Source organism: Narcine bancroftii, chromosome 8, assembly GCF_036971445.1.
Source record: "Narcine bancroftii isolate sNarBan1 chromosome 8, sNarBan1.hap1, whole genome shotgun sequence".
NCBI lineage: Eukaryota > Metazoa > Chordata > Chondrichthyes > Torpediniformes > Narcinidae > Narcine > Narcine bancroftii.
The window spans coordinates 74,836,753-74,858,543 of record NC_091476.1 but is presented as its reverse complement, the minus strand read 5'-3'; the positions used below and the strand labels follow the sequence as shown (position 1 = coordinate 74,858,543).

General features: G+C 51.4%; 1 protein-coding gene across 4 annotated transcripts; it reads left to right on the top strand.

The window, feature by feature from the left end:
- The first annotated feature begins 3,939 nt into the window (after nucleotides 1–3,939).
- taf6l (TAF6-like RNA polymerase II, p300/CBP-associated factor (PCAF)-associated factor) lies at nucleotides 3,940–15,184 on the top strand. 4 transcript variants are annotated; one of them, XM_069894178.1, is made up of 10 exons: nucleotides 3,940–4,080; nucleotides 5,544–5,630; nucleotides 7,006–7,156; nucleotides 7,776–7,826; nucleotides 8,267–8,361; nucleotides 11,669–11,743; nucleotides 12,030–12,250; nucleotides 12,813–12,945; nucleotides 13,221–13,349; nucleotides 13,829–15,184. In XM_069894178.1, the coding sequence occupies exons 1-10, from the start codon at nucleotides 4,033–4,035 to the stop codon at nucleotides 14,561–14,563; spliced, it is 1,725 nt and encodes a 574-aa protein (XP_069750279.1). In that variant the 5' UTR covers nucleotides 3,940–4,032; the 3' UTR covers nucleotides 14,564–15,184. The 4 variants fall into 4 exon arrangements, with proteins under 4 accessions (XP_069750279.1, XP_069750280.1, XP_069750278.1 ...); XM_069894177.1 differs by having other exon boundaries at nucleotides 4,028–5,074; XM_069894179.1 differs by lacking the exon at nucleotides 7,006–7,156 and having other exon boundaries at nucleotides 4,025–5,074; nucleotides 7,781–7,826.
- The last annotated feature ends 6,607 nt before the right edge of the window (nucleotides 15,185–21,791 follow it).

The following is a 21,791-nucleotide window of genomic DNA, read 5'->3' as shown; positions in this document are numbered from 1 at the left end:
TTCTACTATTTCAAATGGTTCTGTTAATTTATTTTGTTCCTCTATTTGTAATTTTGGTAGTTCAATTTTAGTTAGAAATTCATCTATTTTCCCTTCTTTCCCTTCGTTTTCAGTTTGGTATAATTGTTCATAGAATTCTCTAAAGTTTTCCTTGATCTCCGTTGGATTATATGTGATTTGTTTGTCTTTTTTCCTTGATGCCAATACCATTCTCTTAGTTTGTTCTGTCTTAAGCTGCCATGCTAGAATTTTGTGAAGTTTTTTCTCCTAGTTCATAATATTTCTGTTTTGTCTTCATTATATTCTTCTCCACCTTATATGTTTGTAGTGTTTCATATTTTATTTTTTTATCTGCCAATTCTCTTCTTTTAGTTGTATCTTCCTTCATTGCTAATTCTTTTTCTATATTTACTATTTCCCTTTCCAACTGCTCTGTTTCCTGATTATACTCCTTCTTCATCTTGGTTACATAACTTATTATTTGCCCTCTAATGAACGCTTTCATTGCATCCCATAGTATAAACTTATCTTTCACTGATTCCGTATTTATTTCAAAATACATTTTAATTTGTCTTTCAATTAATTCTCTAAAATCCTGCCTTTTGAGTAACATGGAGTTTAATCTCCATCTATACATTCTTGGAGGGATGTCCTCTAACTTTATTGTCAATATTAAGGGTGAATGGTCCGATAATATTCTAACTTTATATTCTGTTTTTCTTACTCTATCTTGCATACGAGCTGATAACAAAAATAGGTCTATTCTTGAGTATGTTTTATGTCTAGCCGAGTAATATGAATATTCCTTTTCCTTTGGGTGTTGTTTCCTCCATATATCCAAAAGTTGCATTTCTTCCATCGATTTAATTATAAATTTGGTTACTTTGTTCTTTCTGTTAATTTTTTTCCCAGTTTTGTCCATATTTGAATCCAAATTCAGGTTGAAATCCCCTCCTATTAATATGTTCCCTTGCGTATCTGCTATCTTCAAAAAAATATCTTGCATAAACTTTTGATCTTCTTCATTAGGTGAATATACATTGAGTAGATTCCAAAACTCCGAATATATCTGACATTTTATCATTACATATCTCCCTGCTGGATCTATTATTTCCTCTTCTATTTTAATTGGCACATTTTTACTAATTAATATAGCTACTCCTCTTGCTTTTGAATTATACGACGCTGCTGTTACATGTCCTACCCAATCTCTCTTTAATTTCTTGTGCTCCAATTCAGTTAAATGTGTTTCTTGCACAAATGCTATATCAATTTTTTCTTTTTTCAGTAAATTTAGCTGTTTCTTCCTTTTGATTTGGTTATGTATTCCATTAATATTTAAAGTCATATAGTTCAGCGTAGCCATTTCATACTTTGTTTATCTTCCCTTTCCGTTTCTCCATCATCACCTTTCCTTCTTATCCATTTCTGCTTTCTTGTTTTGAACACTTTATAAGACAACATTTCTATAACATCAAACATTTTCCTTATTCTCCTATTTAAAACTTCTTTAACCCCATTCTCCCCTCCCCCTCCTGAGTTGCCCTTTATCCCTTGTCGGGCAACCACATCTCCCCTCTCCACTTGGATTTGCGAATTCACTCGCAAACGTCAACTGATTTTGCACTGACTGTAACTCCTCCCCACCCAGCCCCCCCCCCGGAAAAGATTTCAATTTTCATATGTAACAAAGGTCACTTATTCCCTCTATTCCCTTTCCCTCCCTTATTAATTCTTATCTATACTCTATACATTTTCCTCTAAATACGGATACATTCATGTATACACACACACACACATATACCCATATACACACATACATATAGTTCATGGTCATTTTTACTCTCATTACATGTCTTCGTCTCTCTGCTTATTTTGTAGTTGTTCTGCAAATTTTCGTGCTTCCTCTGGATCCGAGAATAGTCTGTTTTGTTGCCCTGGAATAACTATTTTTAGTACCGCTGGGTACTTTAACATACATTTATATCCTTTTTTCCATAAGATCGTTTTTGCTGTATTGAACTCCTTCCTCTTCTTCAGGAGTTCAAAACTTATGTCTGGATAGAAGAAAAAATGTTGACCTTTGTATTCCAGTGGCTTTTTGTCTTCTCTTATTTTCTTCATTGCTTTCTCCAATATATTTTCTCTTGTTGTATATCTTAAGAATTTTACTAAAATGTATCTTGGTTTTTGCTGCAGTTGTGGTTTCGGGGCTAATGTTCTATGTGCCCTCTCTATTTCCATTTCTTCTTGTAATTCTGGTCTTCCTAGGACCTGTGGATCCAATCTTTTATAAATTTTCTCATAATCTTGCCTTCTTCATCTTCCTTAAGGCCCACTATCTTTATATTATTTTTTCTATTATAGTTTTCCATTATATCTATCTTCTGAGCTAACAGCTCATGTGCCTCTTTAACTTTTTTATTAGATTCTTCTAATTTCTCTTTTAAGTCCTCTACTTCCATTTCTACGATTATTTCTCGTTCTTCCACATTTTCCACTCTTTTTCCTATCTCTGATATGACCATTTCTATTTTATTCATTTTTTCTTCTGCATTCTTAATTCTTCTTTTTCTCATTAAATTCTTGTAATTGCCATTCTTTCACTGATTCCATATATTCTTTAAAAAAAGATACATCCATTGTCTTGCCTTTCTCTTCTTCCATTTCTTTCTGTTCTTCTTCCTCTGGGTTGACCATCTGTTGTTTCCTTGTTTTCTTTTTACCCTCTTCTTTCTTGTTGTCGTTATTTTCTGTATTCTGCACCTGCTGCTGTGATGCAGGTGTCTCTCTCAGCTGTGGAGATTGACTCCGCAGCTGCTCCCCCCTCCCGTCAGTGTGTTTTTTTGCATGCGCGGTTGCGCACTTTTACTCGGCTCTGCGAGCCATTTTTGTAGTCCCGAGCCCGGGACTTCCATTGACCTGAGAGAGCGGGCTTCTCTCTCCGCGTCGGGCCTCCTCGGACAGGTAAGGCCTTTACCTTCTTCTTCCGACATTCTTTCTTCTTCTCTTCTTCCCGTTGTTTTCGACTTTTCTCTCTTCGCTGCCATTTTCTTCTCACCTTTATTTTAACTTTGTTTTAAATTTTAATCTTGTACCTTTGTGTTTTGTGCATTTTTTAAAAACTTTTCGGGAGAGGGCTGGAATTCCCTGACCGACCACTACTCCATCACGTGACTCCTCCGAGAGGTTGCTTTCCTGAGGCACCACCCCATGTAGACGGAGTGAAAATTTGGTCCTCAATGCATTAAATGACTCAGTGTTTTCCTTCCAGCAGTATCATCCTGCTTTGTCATGTAAAAGCTGTGCTCCAGGTGAGGTTTGAACTCACAACCTCAGCATAGCCCACTGCCTGCACTGCTGTATAAGTACCACATGCAACAGATTGCATCACTGGAGCACACAGGCTCCTAGGCCTAGTAAACAGCTACAGAGGGGCTAAACAACCTCCTTCGGTGAGTCCGTTAGAATGCATCACTGGAGCACACAGGCTCCTAGGCCTAGTAAACAGCTACAGAGGGGCTAAACAACCTCCTTCGGTGAGTCCGTTAGAAAAGTCAGTGTCAAAATGCGCTGTGGAAATGGCGTTAAATGTCACAGATGCCCAGAAGCCACAATTGGATTGAGGAACAGGCTTGGGGGAGTGAGGGGGGGTTGAAAGGAGGCCTTTTATTTTTGCGTCCCCCTCCCCTCCCTCTCCCCCTCCCTCCCCCTCCCCCTCCCCCCCCCCTCCCTCCCCCTCTCCCCCCCCTCATTGGTGAACACACACGGAAAACAGGAATTTGCCACATCATTGTGTTTCATGAACTGTTATATCTGCACACCCTTCCTCTTTTCTTTCTTTCTTTCTTTTTTTCTCTCTCTCTCTCTCTCTCTCTCTCTCGACGCAGCCCTTTTTAATCGCTATCCTCCACGTGACCGCTCCGGTTTTAGGTCCCGCCACACGTGACGTTAAACGGCTGACGTTCCCGGCCAATCAGAGCGCCGCACTGAAATCCCGCCCGCGCCGGCAGCTGCGTGGTGATTGGCTGGATGAGTAACCGGAAGCAGCCACCTTCCCCGCGGTGGGGACCGAGAGAGGTGGGTTAACGAGTAACTGGGAGGTCTGGGAGTTGCGGCGGTTATTAGGCCCCCGGCAGCCACTTGTGTCATTGCAGGTTTGGTTAAACTAGTTAGTGAAAGGGCAGAACTAGTGTTAATAACTAACTAGTGGAAGATTGGTTATAACTAGTTAACTTGGGGGCAGTTCTAACTAGTTGGCAACCAGTGCGAACTAGTTGTAAACTAGGGTGAAACCAGTTAGGAATTGGTTGTAACCAGCTATTGAGAGGGATAAACTAGCTAGTAAAGGGTTCCTGGTTGGTAACCAGTGTTTACTAGTTCCTAACCAGTGTTAACTAGTTGTAAACTAGGGTGAAACCAGTTATAACTGTTATAACCAGCTGTTGAGATGGAGAAACTAGTTAGTAAAGGTTTTCTTGTTACTAGTTGGTAACCAGTGTTTACTAGTGTTTACTGGTGGATGCCAGTTAGAAATTGGTTATAACCAGCTACTGAAAAGGAGACACTAGTTAGTAAAGGGTTCCTGGTTACTAGTTAGTCAGAGGCAGTTGGTAAGCAGTGTTAACTTGTACAAAAAAGTTGGAAACTAGGCAGGGATTGGTTGTAACTGGCCACTGAAGGATAGAAACTAATTAGTTCATGATCAAGAGTTGATAACTGGTGTTAACTTGTGAGGAATTGGTTATTACCAGCTACTGAGGGATGGAAACTAGTTAGTAAAAGGTTCCTGATTAATAGTTGGGAGTTGGTAACCAGATAGCAGAAGCTTGGTTATTTGGTAATTAGTGGGGACACCAGCTGGTTGGAGGCGGGATATGTGGTTGTTGAGGGAGTGATTGGTTGTTGAGGTGGTTGATAGGGCAGCATGGCAGACCGGGAGGAGCGGAGGTTCGCCGAGGTTCCCCGGGACGCAGTGAAGCTGATGGCAGAGACCGTGGGGCTGGAACTCGGCGATGAGGTGGCGGCGCTGCTGGCGGAGGACGTGTGTTACCGGCTGAGGGAGATGGTGCAGGTGAGAGGCAGCCCCCCTCTGGGAGGGGGAGGGGAGGGAGAGGTTATGCTCTGACTGAGGGGTGGGGGGTTACCCCTGATTGAGGGGATGGAATCCGGGGGGGAAGGTTATCCCAGTCTGAGGGGAGGGTGAGCTGCAGTAGAAGGGAAAATATCCTCATCAGGGGAGTGGATGCCCCCATCAGGGGAGGGGAGGGAGAAGTTACAGCTGACTGAGGGGGGGTAGAGGGGGTTACACCCAACTGAGGGGAGGGTGAGTCGGGGGTAGTTACACCCTCCCCCCCCACCCCCGTCTGGAGGGAGGGGAAAGGTGAGAGCGAAGGGGGGAAAATATCCCCGATCTGAGGGGAAAGGGCGGAGTGAAGACACAAAGAGGAGGAGGGGTTGGGGGAGTGTGATGGGAGGAAGAGGGGAGTGGGAGGGGTGGCCCCTTCTGTAGCTCCCTCATTCCCATTTTCTCCCATCCACAGACTAGCGCCCAGTTCCTGAAGCACACGCCAAGGAGGAGACTCAGTACTGAGGACTTCAACCGGGCCCTACGGTGGGCCAACGTCGAGGTGAGGAGAGGGTCCCTCCCCTTCCTCCTCCCGTGGGACTCCTTCCCCCCTCTCCCCCTCCCGTAGAGCCCCTTTCCCCTCTCCCCCTCCCGTAGGGCTCCTTTCCCCTCTCCCCCTCCCGTAGGGCTCCTTTCCCCTCTCCCCCTCCCGTAGGGCCCCTTTCCCCTCTCCCCCTCCCGTAGGGCCCCTTTCCCCTCTCCCCCTCCCGTAGGGCCCCTTTCCCCTCTCCCCCTCCCGTAGGGCCCCTTTCCCCTCTCCCCCTCCCGTAGGGCCCCTTTCCCCTCTCCCCCGCCCGTAGGGCCCCTTTCCCCTCTCCCCCTCCCGTAGGGCCCCTTTCCCCTCTCCCCCTCCCGTAGGGCCCCCTTCCCCTCTCCCCCTACCGTAGGGCCCCCTTCCCCTCTCCCCCTCCCGTAGGGCCCCCTTCCCCTCTCCCCCTCCCGTAGGGCCCCTTTCCCCTCTCCCCCTCCCGTAGGGCCCCTCTCCCCCTCCCGTAGGGCCCCTTTCCCCTCTCCCCCTCCCGTAGGGCCCCTTTCCCCTCTCCCCCTCCCGTAGGGCCCCTTTCCCCTCTCCCCCTCCCGTAGGGCCCCTTTCCCCTCTCCCCCTCCCGTAGGGCCCCTTCCCCCACCCGTGGGACCCCTTCCCCCACCCGTGGGACCCCTTCCCCCACCCGTGGGACCCCTTCCCCCACCCGTGGGACCCCTTCCCCCACCCGTGGGACCCCTTCCCCCACCCGTGGGACCCCTTCCCCCACCCGTGGGACCCCTTCCCCCACCCGTGGGACCCCTTCCCCCACCCGTGGGACCCCTTCCCCCACCCGTGGGACCCCTTCCCCCACCCGTGGGACCCCTTCCCCCACCCGTGGGACCCCTTCCCCCACCCGTGGGACCCCTTCCCCCACCCGTGGGACCCCTTCCCCCACCCGTGGGACCCCTTCCCCCACCCGTGGGACCCCTTCCCCCACCCGTGGGACCCCTTCCCCCACCCGTGGGACCCCTTCCCCCACCCGTGGGACCCCTTCCCCCACCCGTGGGACCCCTTCCCCCACCCGTGGGACCCCTTCCCCCACCCGTGGGACCCCTTCCCCCACCCGTGGGACCCCTTCCCCCACCCGTGGGACCCCTTCCCCCACCCGTGGGACCCCTTCCCCCACCCGTGGGACCCCTTCCCCCACCCGTGGGACCCCTTCCCCCACCCGTGGGACCCCTTCCCCCACCCGTGGGACCCCTTCCCCCACCCGTGGGACCCCTTCCCCCACCCGTGGGACCCCTTCCCCCACCCATGGGAATGCACCCCCCACTCCCCTCTCCGCCCGCTCCACCATCTCCGCTCCCTGTCGCATCCCCCCATTACTAACCTCCCTCCACCACCCCCCCAGCCAGTGTGTGGCCATGGGGCCGTGGACCCCACCTCGTTCCGTCCGGTGAGGGACGGGGAGCTGCTGGTACCCGAGGAGCGGGAGGTGAACCTAGTGGAGCTGGCGCTGGCGACGAGCATCCCGAAGGGTGGCAGCGAGACCATTGTTCGGGGTAGGGTGGGGGGGGGGGTTGAGAGGAGGTGGAAGGGAGAAGAAGGTGGGAAGGGGGGCTTGGGGAGAGACTGGAGATGGGGGTAGAGGAGGGGTAGTGATGAGCAAGAGGGGAGGAGGGTGGGGTAGAGGGGAGGAGGGTGGGGTAGAGGGTGGGGTGGACTGGGGTGGAGGGTGGACTGGGGTGGAGGGTGGACTGGGGTGGAGGGTGGAACGGGGTGGAGGGTGGAACGGGGTGGAGGGTGGAACGGGGTGGAGGGTGGAACGGGGTGGAGGGTGGAACGGGGTGGAGGGTGGAACTGAGGTGGAGGGTGGAACTGAGGTGGAGGGTGGAACTGAGGTGGAGGGTGGAACTGAGGTGGAGGGTGGAACTGAGGTGGAGGGTGGAACTGAGGTGGAGGGTGGAACTGAGGTGGAGGGTGGAACTGAGGTGGAGGGTGGAACTGAGGTGGAGGGTGGAACTGAGGTGGAGGGTGGAACTGAGGTGGAGGGTGGAACTGAGGGGTGGGAGACGGTGAGAGGAGGAGTAGGTGGAGGGGTGAGGGATGGGGAGACCATGGGATGAGTGACGGGGATTAGGGGGAGTGAAGTGAATCCCATCTCTGCGTTTGTACCTCAAGTTCAGGTCTCGTACTTGGATGGGAAAGGAAACGAGGAGGCTCAGGGAGGGGGTGAGTATTTCCCATCGATTCTTGCCCCCCCCTCCCCCAGCCCAAGTACTGCAGGGCCGCGTTTCCCTCTCCCCTACATCAGCAGGCCGCATTTCCACACACCAAATTGTCGGGCCAGGTTGCTCGTTGCCTGCCACGGAGTGGATTCTGGGGGATCCGGGGTGAAGGAAATGGATCAGTATCTGGGGAGGGGGCTTTGGGCAGGGGGGAAGAGATCTGGGAGAGGAGTTGTGGGTGGATGGGGGGAGAGATCTGGGGGAGTGGCTGTGGGCAGGGTGGATGGGGGGGAGATCTGGGGGAGGGGCTCTGGGCAGGGTGGATGGGGGGGAGATCTGGGGGAGGGGCTGTGGGCAGGGTTTGGGGGAGATCTGGGGGAGGGGCTGGCTTGCCAGATTGTACACTCAATGATCACTCAGTCTCCCATGCTCTCTCCACCACAGTGCCTGCCGGCGTGTCCACCCTCTCCGACGACCTGATGCGGTACTACCAACAGGTTACTAGGGCAGTGCTCGGTGATGATAGGCAACTGATGAAGGTGAGGGGTGGAGGGGAGACCCACGTCACTGGAACGGGTGTGACCATGTCCCAGACCCTCATTAAATTAATCTCACAATCCAAGCGTCATGAGCAGAGGGACCTTGGGGTCCAAATCCATACATCCCTCAAGGTTGCCGCCCAGGTTGTTAGGATAGTTAAGAAGGTCGATGGGACACTGGGCTTCATTAGTCGGGGGATTGAGTTCAGGAGTCGAGTGGTCATCTGGCAACTCTACAAATCTCTGGTGAGACCCCACTTGGAGTATTGTGTTCAGTTCTGGTCACCTCATTACAGGAAGGATGTGGAAGAGTGCTGAGGAGGTTTATATAACCCTATAACAATTTCAGCTCAGAAACAGGCCAGTTCAGCCCTTCTCCCATTGACCCGGACCCAGCCCATAACCCTCCACACCTCTCTCATCCATATATCTATCCAACTTTTCCTTAAATATTAAAATTGAACTCGCATCTACCACTTCGGCCAGAGGTGCACCCGCTGTTCCAAATTTGTCCTCACTAATGCCTTATGCAACTTCATGACTTTCCAACTCGTGTACTCAACACTGATTAATAAGGGCCAACGTACCAAAAACTTTCTTAACCACCCTATCCACACACAACTCCACTTTCAGGGAATCATGTTCCAGAATTCCTAAATCCCTTTGTTCTACTGCACTCCTCGATGATCTCCCATTTAACGATATGACCTTTGTTTATTAGTCCCACCAATATGTAGCACCTCACATTTATCAGTATTAAACTCCATCTTTCAGCCCACTCTCCTAACTGGCCTAACACACCAGGCTTTGAAAACCTTCCTCGCTGTCCACCGCACCACCAATCTTTGTATTTGCATACTTACTAATCCAATTTACCCCCCTATCCAGATCATTAATATATGTGACAAACAACAATGGACCCAGTACTGATCCCTGAGGCAAATCCACTTGTCACCGGCCTCCAATTCGACAATTTTCCCCCACGACTCTGGCATCTCCCATCCAATCACTGTTGAATCCATCTCACTGCTTCAACATTAATTCCTAATGATTGAACCTTCCTAACTAACCTCTTATGTGGAACTTTGTCAAAGGGCTTACTAAAGTCCATATAGTCAACATCCACAGTCTTTCCCTCATCAACCTTCTTTGTAACCCCCTTGAAAAATTCAATAAGATTGGTTAAACATGATCTACCACGTACAAAACCGTGTTGATTACTCCTAATGTCCCTGGTTATCCAAATAATTGTGTATTCCATCCCTAAGAACACTCTCCATGAATTTACCCACCACCAATGTCAGACTCCAGAATGTTGCCTGGATTGGGAAACAAGTCTCATGAGGCAAGGTTAGAAGAGCTGGGATTTTTCTCTTTGGAGCGAAGAAGGATGAGGGAAGATTTGATAAGAGGTCTACAAGATTCTGAGAGCCGTAGATAGGGTGCACAGCCAGCGCCTGTTTCCCAGGGCGGGAACAGCAAACACCAGAGGATGCGTGTACAAAGTGAAGGGAGGGAAGTTTAGGGGAGACGTCAGGGGGAAGTTTTTTTTTACAGAGTTGTGGGGGCCTGGAATGGCTTGCCGGGGGGTGGTGGTGGAGGCTGGAACATTAAGGGCATTTAAGAGACTCTTTGGCACATGGATGGAAGAAGAATAAAGGGTTGCAGGGTAGGGAAGGTGTAGTTTTTGTTAAGGAATATATGGGTCAGCACCACATCGAGGGGCGAAGGGCCTGTTCTGTGCTGTAGTGCTCTATGTTCTAAGACTAGTTCAGACTGCATACACGGTCAGATTTATTGTCATGAGTGCGTGTCATGAAGTGTGCAAAACTGCTACAAATCTGTAAATACAAGATTAAAAAAAAAATTAGTGCAAAAAGATGTGTCTAGGGGTGAACATGGTAAACTGTGACTGGCAACTGCCAAGACCCATCCTACCCATTACCCCTTGGTCTGCTTCCCACTCTCCCTGCCAGGATCAGTCGATGAGACTGGCAGCTGCTCCGGTTGATAATCAATAAGAGCCCATCAGTTTCACGACCTCATTTAGTGATAGTTGATGGTGCTTCAGTAAGTAAAACAGGAAAGTCTGCAGACCCTGCGGTTAAAGTAAAAACACACAAAATGTGGAGGAACTCAGCAGGTCTGACAGCGTTCTCTACACAGCAAAGACAACTGCCATTTCGGGCTTGAGCCCTTCATCAAGGTTTGAGCAAAATGTCGGCAGGTGCCCAAACAATAGGTTCATAATGTCCATAGGTTCATTGTCTGTTCAGGAATCTGACGGTGGAGGGGAAGAAGCTGTCCTTGTGCCGCTGGGTGCTGGTCTTCAGGCTCCTGGTCCTCCTTCCCGAAGGTAGCAGAGTGAAGAGGACATGGCCTGGTGCTGGGGGAGGGGTCCTTGAGGATTGAGGCTGCATTTTCTTAGACACCATCTCATGCAGATGTCCTTGATGGAGTGGAGTCTGGTGCCCATGATATCGCACGCCAAGTTCACAACCCTCTGCAGTCTGTTCCTGTCCTGTGCATTGGCACCTCCGTACCAGACAGTGATGAAACTGTTCAGAATGCTCTCCACGGCACCACCTGAACCAATCAAGACACGATTATCTCTGCCAATAACTGCATCAAGTCCTTGGGGAGCCAGCAGTGAAATTACCGATCCAGCGTGGAGTAAATCCACACTGGCAAAATGCCAGCTCATCACTGAAAGCCCAAAGTCCAGTTTAATTGTCAGAGAACATACACGAGATCATATACAATCCTGAGATTCTCTTTCCTGCTGTCCAGGCAGAATTTCCACTTCTCGGGAGTGCAAATAAACTACTCAAAAAAAGAAACATACAGAAGAGAGGGAGGTGGTGCAAACAAGCTGCAGTAAGGAAAATAAATATTCCGTAATAAATTGTGTGCAAATTAAGAGTCCTTAAATGAGTCAAAGTGTAAGGTTGGAACAAAGGCACAAACAGCAAACTCATTCTGAACCTACCTCTGCTCAGCAACTCCCACACAGCTCACACCAAACCTTTCGATTCACATTCTCTTTCAGCTATTTAACTTGATCATTATTCTCTGTCCTCCAATGATGTAGAGCACGACTTCATTCTGTGTCTGACCCCGGGAGTGTGTGATGGGACAGTGCGGAGGGAGCTTCACTCTGTGTCTGGCCCCGGGAATGTGTGATGGGACGGAACAGAGGGAGCTTCACTGTGTCTGATCCCGGGAGTGTGTGATGGGATGGTGTGGAGGGAGCTTCACCCTGTGCGAGGGGCTAAGTTACTGTCCCTCTTGATCTCCCCCTGCCCAGGTCGCTCTGCAGGATCTCCAGTCGAACTCGAAGATCGCGGCCTTGCTGCCCTACTTTGTGTACGTGGTCAGTGGGGTAGGTGTGGTTCTGCCTGACCCCTCCCCTTCCTGGGGCCCCCTCCCAATCTCTCCCTAGGACATGTCCAACCTACCCAACCCCCCTTCCTGGGATCCGCTCCTCCCAATCCCACCCCCATCCTCGTGATGCCCTCCTCTTCCCGTAACATGAGATAGTGGGGTGAGAGGTTGGGGTCAGTGCACATAGAGACTGGGCTAAAGAGCCTGTCCCTGTGCCAGGTGCCTGAGGGGTGGGGGAGTGTGGATGACAGGCTGTGTGATCCTCTGGCCGTGCTCACCCACAGGTGAAGTCAGTGAGCCATGACCTGGAGCAGCTGAGCCGCCTGCTGCACATCGTGAAGAGCCTGATCCGCAACCCATACTTGTACCTGGGCTCCTACCTGCGCAGCCTCCTCTCCAGCCTCATGTACTGCATCCTAGAGCCACTTGCAGCTTCCATCAACCCCCTCAATGACCACTGGACCCTGCGTGACTACGCAGCCCTCCTGCTCAGCCACATATTCTGGTCAGTTCTCCCTCCCCCTCCCTATCCCACCCACAGGCCTCCCCCTTACCATCTCTCCTTCCCCACCATCCCTCCTTCCCTGTCGCTCCTTCCTCCCCCACCCATGGGATTCCCCTTCACTCCTCCCTCCCCCCACCTACGGGCTTCCCCCACACCAATCCCTCACTCCTCCTTCCTACCCCCCTCACTCCTTCCCCTCACTCCTTCCTTACCCCTCCATCCCTCACCATTGCCCTCCCTCCCACACCTCCCTCTCCCACGCCCTCTCACCCATCCCTCTACCCCCTCCTCTCACTATCCCCCTCCCTCTACTGACTCCCTCCCTCACCAAACCCCTCTCTTACTATCCCTCTCCCACTCCCTCCCTCCTTCCCCCTCATCTCCCTCCTTCCCCCTCACCTTCCTCCTTCCCCCTCACCTCCCTCCTTTCCACCCCATCTCCCTCCCTCCTTCTCCTTCCTCCACTCCCCATCTCCCCCCCTCCCCACTGCTCCCCTGTGTACGGTTACGGTGATTCCTGGTGTGGGATGCGGTGACCAGCTGACCTGGTTGTGTGTTGCAGGTGGCACAGGGACCTGGTGAGTGGTCTGTACCCCCAGACCCTGCTCACCCTGCAAAAGGTGCTGATTGACCCTGTCCGACCCCTGTGCTCCCACTATGGAGCTCTGGTGGGTCTGCATGCTCTGGGCTGGAAGGTAAGGTGCCCGATCTGCCTCGTCTCCTCACCCTTCCTCCGGACATCCCCTCTCTTTCTCCCTCTACCTCCGGGCTGCCTACCCATCTTCCCTCCTCCCCTCCCTCCTCCCATCTTCCACCCACCCTCCCTCCTGATTCTGCTTCCTTTGCAGGATCCACATTGACCCACCTCCCCCGCAGACCCTCATGCTCCCTGTGCCCACCGGCCCACGCCCCCTCCCTCCATTGACCCATTTCCCATTGACCCCCACTGACCCTTGCCCTGTGACCACAGGCCGTGGAGAGTGTCCTCTATCCCCAACTGGCCACGTACTGGCCCAACCTGCAGACTGTTCTAGACGACACATCCGTCTCCAACGCTCAGGTCAAAGCCGATGGTCACAAGGTTTATGGCGCCATCCTGGTGAGTGTCTCCACCGCATCCGTTGGGCTGGGGTGTTTGGGAGGGTGATGGTGGGTCAGAGGGCCTAGGGGTTGGGGTCAGAGCGCATCGGGGGTTGGGGGGATAGAGTTCGCAGAGGTTTGTGGTCAATCCTGGAGCCTACCTTACCTGGGGGCTGTGCCAAGGGTCTGCTCCCTCTATGCTGACCAACCTCCCCCTCTTTCCCCTCCCCCTCCACTCCTCTCTCTCCTCCCCTCCTCTTTCTCCTCCCCTCCTCTTTCTCCTCCCCTCCTCTTTCTCCTCCCCTCCTCTTTCTCCTCCCCTCCTCTTTCTCCTCCCCTCCTCTTTCTCCTCCCCTCCTCTTTCTCCTCCCCTCCTCTCTTCTTCCTTCTCTCCTTTCCCCTCTCTCCTTTTCCCCCTCCTACCTCCCCTTCTCTCCTACCCTCCCTATCTTCCCCTTTCTCCTTCCCCCTTCTACCCCCCGTTCACCCCCACCCCAGGTGGCAGTGGAGAAGCTGTTGAAGACCAGGGCGTGCCTGGAGGGGCCGGCGGACGTGGGGGTCCTTGACCCATGCTCCCCAGCAGGCAGCCCCCCCCGGGATGTCCCGGCTGAAGGCCTGGGCATTGGCAGTCACCTGCTGCAGGGCGGCCCGGGGGTCCCATTTGACGGTCCGCCTCTGCCCCCCTTACCCCTCCCCCGCCTCTACCGCCACCTTTATTCATTCTTCGGCGACAGCCTCACTCTGCGCCTGGGTACGCCCGCTGGGCCACCCCCCTCGGCCCCCCCTGCCGTCAAGGCTCCCCCGCTTGGGCCCAGCCCCCCCTCTGAGCAAGGCCGCAAGATGCCCCAGCTCACACTCAGCCTGGCCCCCAGCCCCCGGCGGGAGGGCAGCCCAGCCGCAGACGCCCCCGGGCCACGAGCCCCCCTCCCCCGGCCCAGCCTGGCCCCCAAACCGGTGGCAGCCCGACCCTCGCAGCGCCTCGGTTCGCTGGGGGTGAGGGAGGCCTTCCAGAGGCCCCGCATGGCTGGCCGGGGCGGGCACCCCTCCTTCCTGATCGAGGGCCGCCAGACGGGCCGCAGGGTGCGGGGCCGCCTCTTCCGCACCTCATTCCCCGTATACCGTGGCCCCACCATGGCCTCCCGCTATGGACAGCACCTGCCCATGATTGGCCGTGTCAACAAGCCCGTCCGCAAGTGGCTGCGCGCCCACTACTCACTGGCTATGCTGCTCTGAGGGGGAGAGGGACCCACTACTCACCAGCAATGCTGATCTGGGGGGAGAGGGAGTGAGAGGGAATGAGGTGAAGAGGAGGGAATTAGAGGAGGGAGAGAGGGAGGGGGAAGAAGAAAAAGGGCCAACTAGCCCTGGGCTGCTGCTTTGAGCCTGGGCAAGCAGGGAGGAGTGGAGTGGGTAGGGGGAGATGTGGGATGAGAGGGAGGAGTGAGGGGAGACGTAAGGAGGCTCCCTCTCACAGGCCTTCCCTCTCCCCCATCCCAGGGTGCTGGCTGGAGAAGGGGACCCACTCCCTACCTCTCCATCCATGGGGGTAACCTCGCCTTGTATTGTGCCCACTGCTCCCTCAGCAGCTGGACCTGTTCCCCCTCCCCCTTCCTGTCTGGTGTTCTTGCCCCCGCCCTCCCTCCTCCCCGCTCCAGGGAATCCACGGGGTTAACTAACACCAGCACCAGTCAGCAGCTGAAAGCTCCCCCCAGCCCTTGAGAGGTTCGTTACAAGAGGGCAGCAGTCTCAGATGTGTTCCCCATCCTCTTGCTGTGCGGTGAGAGACTCCGCCACTGTCTCACACCCGCCAACGGAAGGAGTGTTTGTCGGGAATAAACTACAAGTTGCTGTTCATGTTAGTGCGTCATTAATGCATACGTGGATTTGCAATGATCGCGGGATCTGAAAATATCTCTCCTCTCTCTCCATCACTGCCTGGTTGGGTCTGGTGCTGGAGAATGAAGTGTTGACTGCCTTTTACTTCCCAGGAACGATGTGGAAATGTTGGAATCGGTGGTAAAGGATGGGGTTGTGGAGAACTGGGAGGTGCATGGGAAGATAGGCAGCATGGTCTCCTTAAATGAAAGCCTCACCTGGCCAAACTGCTGGAATTCTTTGAGGAAATGACCAGCTGGCTGGAGAAGGGAGAGGCAGTGGTTGATGTGCATTTGGATTTTCAGATGGACTTGGTCTAGGTGTCGCATGTGAGGCTGTGTAATCCATGTTTCAACAGGAAACGTACTGTTGTAGGGGAGTGTTAGCTGATTGGCAGGGGGTCAGAATACAGGGCTCATATTCGAGCTGGTGCCAATAACTGGTGATGTCCACAGGGGTCGGGGTTGGGGCCATTTCTTTATACACTGTATATTAATGATTTGGATTATGTAACGAACGGCTTTGGGACCAAGTTTGTTGATGATACAAAGGTTGGTGGAGGAGCAGGTCGTGTCGAGGAAACACGGAGGCTCCAGGATTTGGACAGATGAGGAGAAGGGTGTGGAGAAGTGGCAAATGAAATGGAGAGTCGATGGTCATGCACATTAGTAGAAAAAGTACTGGGCAGACAGTTTTCTAAATGGGGAGAAAAATGAAAATCCCTGGATGCGAAGGGAGCTGGGATCCTTGGGCTGGAGGGAAACTTGCAGGTTGAGTCGGGGGTGAAGAAGGGAAATGTGATGCTGGTGTTCGTTACAACCGGAATAGAATCTAAGGGCAGGGATGGGATGTCGAGGCTTTATCAGGCCCTGGAGAGACCTCACGTGGAGAAGTGTAAGCAGTTTTGGGCTCCTTGTTTAAGAAAGGATGGGCTGATGTTGGAGAGGGTTCAGAGGAGGTTCACAAGGACGATTCCAGGAATGAAAGGGTTATTGTATGAGGAGTGTTTGACGACTCTTGGCCTGGACTCATTAGGAGTTCAGAAGAATGAAGGAGGACCTTGTAGAAGCATTTTGAACGTTGAAAGGCCTGGACAGTTGATGTGGAAAAGTTGTTTCCCACGGTGGGAGAGTCGAGAACAAGAGGGCTCAACTTCGAGTGGAGAGTGTTCTGACCAGTGGCATCACTGCTTGGTAGAGATGCCAATGCACAGGACAGGAAAAATCTCCAGAGGGTCATTAACTCGGCCGTCATGGGCACCAGACTTCACCCCATCGAGGTGGGGTCTGAAGAAAGCAACCTGTATCCTCAAGGTGCCCTCTTCACTCTACCACCATTGGGAAGGAGGTGCAGGAGCGCCCAGCAGCCAAGGACGGCTTCTTCCCCTCTGCCATCAGATTTCTGAATGGACAATAACCCCCAGACACGGCCTCACTTGGTCTCTCTTCTATGCACTAATTTGTTTTGAATAGTGAATGTACAGAAATGTATTTTATGGCAGTTTTTACACCCATCACACACAACACGAAACAACAAATTTTGTGATACGCTCCTGACAATAAATCATGACACTTTGGCTGTGAATGACCACGTTTCACTGCATTAAAGTGACCTGTTAAATCTAAAGGAGTATAACACTGCAGTCTGCACGCAACCTGGTTGAAGGAAACATTGCTGGAGAAAGGCAGCCTTTTGATAGAATGCTACAGGCCATTTGGCCCTTCAAGTCTGTGCTGACCATTATCCCACTGACCTGCTCCTACTCCATAACCCTCCAGGCCTCTCCCATCCACGTATCTGTCAAATTTATTCTTAAAACACACAATCAATCCTGCATTCACATCAGATGGCAGCGCGTTCCACACTTTCACTACCCTCTGAGTGAAGAACTTCCCCCTAATGTTCCCCCTAAACTTTTCAGTATTTATCTCTCCACCCCAATCTAAGTGGAAAAAACCTCCTCGTATCCACTCTGTCTGTTCCCCCCATAATTTTAAATACCTCGATCAAATCTCCCCTCATTCTTCTACGGAATGCCTGGAACAGGCATTAAAGTCCCAACCTGTTCAACCTTTCCCTGTAACTCAGTCCCTGAAGTCTGGGCAACATCCTAGTAAATTTTCTCTGCCCTCTTTCTATCTTTCCTGTCGTTCAGTGATCAAAACTGCACACAATTCTCCAAATTTGGCCTCACCAATGTATTGTACAGCAAAGGTAAAGATACATATAACCATTTACGAAGCGGAAACAGGCCATGTTGGCCTTTCAAGTCTGCACCGGTTCACTGATTTTGTGCGCCCTCTTCAGGCATTGGTGATTTTAAGTGTAGTGTATCTTTGAGAATTTTAACATCTATCCATAGGTTCTCTGTACTTTGGATGTGAAATCTCATATTAAAATATTCAAAAACATTGGCTGTGGGAGAAGCCAGTGAGTGGCCGTGGACAATATCTTCTCAGACTGGAGGCCTGTGACTAGTGGTGTGCTGCAGGGATCAGTGCTGGGACCAACGTAGCTTGGCATATAACCATATAACCACTTACAGCACAGAACAGGCCAGTTCGCCCCTACTAGTCCATGCCGTAGCAAATCCCCACCCTCCTAGACCCACTGACCAGCACCCGGTCCATACCCCTCTAGTCCCCTCCTATCCATGTAACGATCCAGTCTTTCCTTAAATGTAACCAATGATCCCGCCTCGACCACGTCTGCCGGAAGCTCATTCCACATCCCCACCACCCTCTGCGTAAAGAAATTTCCCCTCATGTTCCCCTTATAATTTTCCCCCTTCAATCTTAAACCATGTCCTCTAGTTTGACTCTCCCCCTTTCTTAATTGAAAAAGCCGATCCACATTTACTCTGTCCCTTTTAAAATCTTAAACACCTCTATCAAGTCCCCTCTCAATCTTCTACGCTCCAGAGAAAAAAGCCCCAGTCTGCACAACCTTTCCGTGTAACTCAGACCCTGAAATCCTGTCAACATTCTCGTGAATTTTTTTTTTCTTGCATTAAAAATATAAGCATCTCAGAGAATGACCCTCACATATATTCTCTTTTTTTACCTTCTACCCTAATCTCCATCCTACCTTAAGGGTAAGTCATGCTTGACTAACCTGGAATTTTTTGAGGGTGTGACAGGGTGGACTTGGGAGAGCCAGTGGATGTGGTGTATTTGGACTTCCAGAAGGCCTTTGATAAGGTACCGCACGGGAGACTAGTGGGCAAGATCAGGGAGCATGGTATTGGAGATAAGGTGCTGACATGGATAGGAAATTGGTTAAGAAATAGGAAACAAAGGGTTGGAGTAAGCGGGTCTCATTCAGGATGGCAGGATATGATGAGTGGAGTGCTGCAGGGATCGGTATTGGGTCCTCAGTTGTTTGTAATTTATGTAAATGATTTGGATGAGGGGATTATTAATAACATGAGCAAATTTGCAGATGACACTAAACTGGGTGGCGGTGTGGGGTGTGAGGAGGATGTCAGGAAAATGCAGAGGGACTTGGACAGGTTGGGGGAGTGGGCTGCTGAATGGAAGATGACGTTCAATGTAAGCAAATGTGAGGTTATCCATTTTGGGGGCAATAATAGGAAAGCTGAGTATTATTTAAATGGAGACAAGCTAGGGAGTGGGGAGGTGCAAATGGATCTGGGTGTACTTGTTCACCGGTCACTGAAGGCTAACATGCAGGTTCAGAAAGCTGTGAAGAAGGCAAATGGCATGTTGGCTTTCATAAAGAGGGGATTGGAGTATAGGAACAGAGACGCCCTTCTGCAGTTGAACAGGGCCCTGGTGAAACCCCACCTGGAGTATTGCGTCCAGTTTTGGTCTCCAATTTTGAGGAAGGACATACTAGCTATAGAGGGTGTGCAGTGCAGATTTACTAGGTTAGTTCCAGGGATGGCGGGGTTGACATATGCTGAAAGGCTAGAAAAACTGGACTTGTATCCGATGGAGTTTAGAAGGATGAGGGGGGACATGATTGAGGTATACAAAATTATCAGGGGGAAAGACAGGGTGAAGTCGGATTACTTGTTCCCAATGATGGGGGAGACGAGGACTAGAGGGCATAGTTTAAGAATACAGGGTAGGTCCTTTAGGACGGAGATGAGAAAACATTTTTTTACCCAGAGAAGTGTGAATCTGTGGAATGCTCTGCCACAGAGGGTGGTAGAGGCAGATTCGCTGATTATGTTCAAAAGAGAGTTAGATAAGACTCTAGTGGGAAAAGGAAAGGGTTATGGGGATAAGGCTGGAAAGGGGTACTGATAGTAGTGATCAGCCATGATCTGTAAAATGGCGGTGCTGGCTCGATGGGCCGAAGGGCCTACTCCTGCTCCTATTGTCTACATAATCCTGTTTCAGGACCTCATCCCCACTTCTAACTAAGTCATTGGTCCCCACATGGACCACGACTTCTGGCTGTTCTCCTTCCCCTTGCAGAATGCTATGTACTCGATCAGAGATATCCCTGACCCTGGCACCAGGAAGGCAACATACCAACCTGGATCCCCGATCTCATCCCACAAACCTTCTATCTGTCCCTCTGACTAATGAGTCCCCAACTACAAGAATCCTATTCTTATCCTTCTTTCCCTTCTGAACCTCAGGGGCAGCCCCTGTGCCAGATACCTGACCCCCACGACTCGTCCCTGATAGGCTGTTCCCCCCAACGGTATCCAAAGCTGAATACATGTTGCTGAGGGGCACTTCCACAGGGGTACTCTGCACTGGCGCTCTCTCTCCTTTCCTCACAGTCACCCAATTCCCTGACTCCTGCCTTCTAGGGGTGACTGTCTCCCTGTAACTCCTCTCTATCACTGCCTCTGCTTCCCTTATGATCCTCAGTTCATCCAATTGCAGCTCAAGCTCCCTAACACGGTCACTCAATATATGCAATTGGATGCACCTTTTGCAGGTGTAGTCATCAGGAACAGCTGTGCAGTCTCTGATTTCCCACATCCCACAATTGGAGCACTTATATGAGATTTCACATCCAAAGTACAGAGTACCTATGGATAGATGTTAAAATTCTCAAAGATACACTACACTTAAAATCACCAATGCCTGAAGAGGGCGCACAAAATCAGTGAACCGGTGTGGACTTGAAAGGCCAACATGGCCTGTTTCTGCTTCGTAAATGATGATATGATATGGTTAACTACCCCAACTGACTCCATTTCCTCCTTTCTTACTATAATACCCTTTACTAATAAGCTTCTTAGCCCCTGCTCACCGAAGTCCCTCGAGCCAAAGTCCGCACTCCTTCACTGGGCCACTCACTGCGCCGCTCCTCGCTGGCCGCTCCCTCCTTTTCTACTCCTTTTATTAGCCCCTTACCAATGAACTCCCGGCTCCTCCTCCTCCTCCTCTCACCCGACACCAGGCACTGACTCACTGTCTCCTCCGACCCCGAGTCTGACCTGACTGTCATCTAGATCCACAATCTGGACAACAATGTGGTGATTGGATCAGCAAGTTTGCAGACAATACTCAGATCAGAAGCGTTGTGGACAGCATAACTAATGTTTTGGGCTTGAGCTCTTCATCAAGGTGTGGACAACATATAGACAGGTGCCCAAGCAAAATGGTGGTGGGGAGGAGATAATGGGTGGATCAGGGAGGGAGGGCACAGCACCAAATGGGAGAGGGGGACAGCTCTGTGAATGGAGAGGGTAGGGACCGGAGACATCGATGTTAATGCTGTCTGGTTGGAGAGGGGCCCGGGTGGAAAATGAATTTACGGGTGGACTTGGTGGGACAGTGCATGAGGCTGTGGAGACGTAGAAGTGGGGCCACTGGGGGATTCCTGCCACTGTTGCAGACAGAGCGAAGGTGCTCAGATAAGTGATCTACACTGGGGGATCCCTGCCATGGATGTGCGCTACCGGAAGAGTAATCCCACCCATATCGGAGCTGATGGGACTCGGTTCATCGACCACGACCCTGTTGTGGGCTCCTCCACAATGGAGAGACTGGGTGCAGACTGGGAGATTGCTCCACTGATCTCCCACTGGTCACTACTTCAGTTCTGAAGGTTCAGTAAATCCCAGCAAATTCCTCAAAGTTTACAGTGAAGGACACAGATGTTGCTTGAAAGATTTTCTGCAGAGGAGTCAGGTGATGGAGTAGTGGCCGGTAGGAGAATACCAGCCCTCTCCAGAAAAGAAGGAAAAAAGTAAAGAAAAAACAAGCCCCAGACACACAAATCACAACAAGTTAAAAATAAAGGTGTGGAGAAAATGGCACCTAAAAAAGAAAAGCCAAAAACAACGGGAAGAAAAGAAGAAAGATGTCAGAAGAGAAAGGTGAAGGCCTTACCTGCACGAAAAAGCAGGGATCTGCCGTGAAAAGAGGAGCCCACTCCCCGAGGTTAGTGGAGACCCCGCAGGACTGCAAAAAATGGCTCACGGAGCCAAACAGGTGCAACTGAACATGCATGATTCGCACGACAAAGGCAACACCGATGGGAGGGGGGCCCAGCTATGGAGTGAAATTCCACAGCACGAACAGCTGAGAGAGACCTGACAGCAGGGCTCCCAGCTGGAAGATAAAACAACGGGAACGGGAGGGGTGAGAATGAA

Coding starts and splice junctions, on each gene's coding strand:
- taf6l (XM_069894177.1), top strand. CDS start 4,928: ATGGCAGACCGGGAGGAGCGGAGGTTCGCCGAGGTTCCCCGGGACGCA. Junction 5,631..7,005: donor TACGGTGGGCCAACGTCGAG/GTGAGGAGAGGG, acceptor CCACCCCCCCAG/CCAGTGTGTGGCCATGGGGC. Junction 12,251..12,812: donor CTGCTCAGCCACATATTCTG/GTCAGTTCTCCC, acceptor TGTGTGTTGCAG/GTGGCACAGGGACCTGGTGA.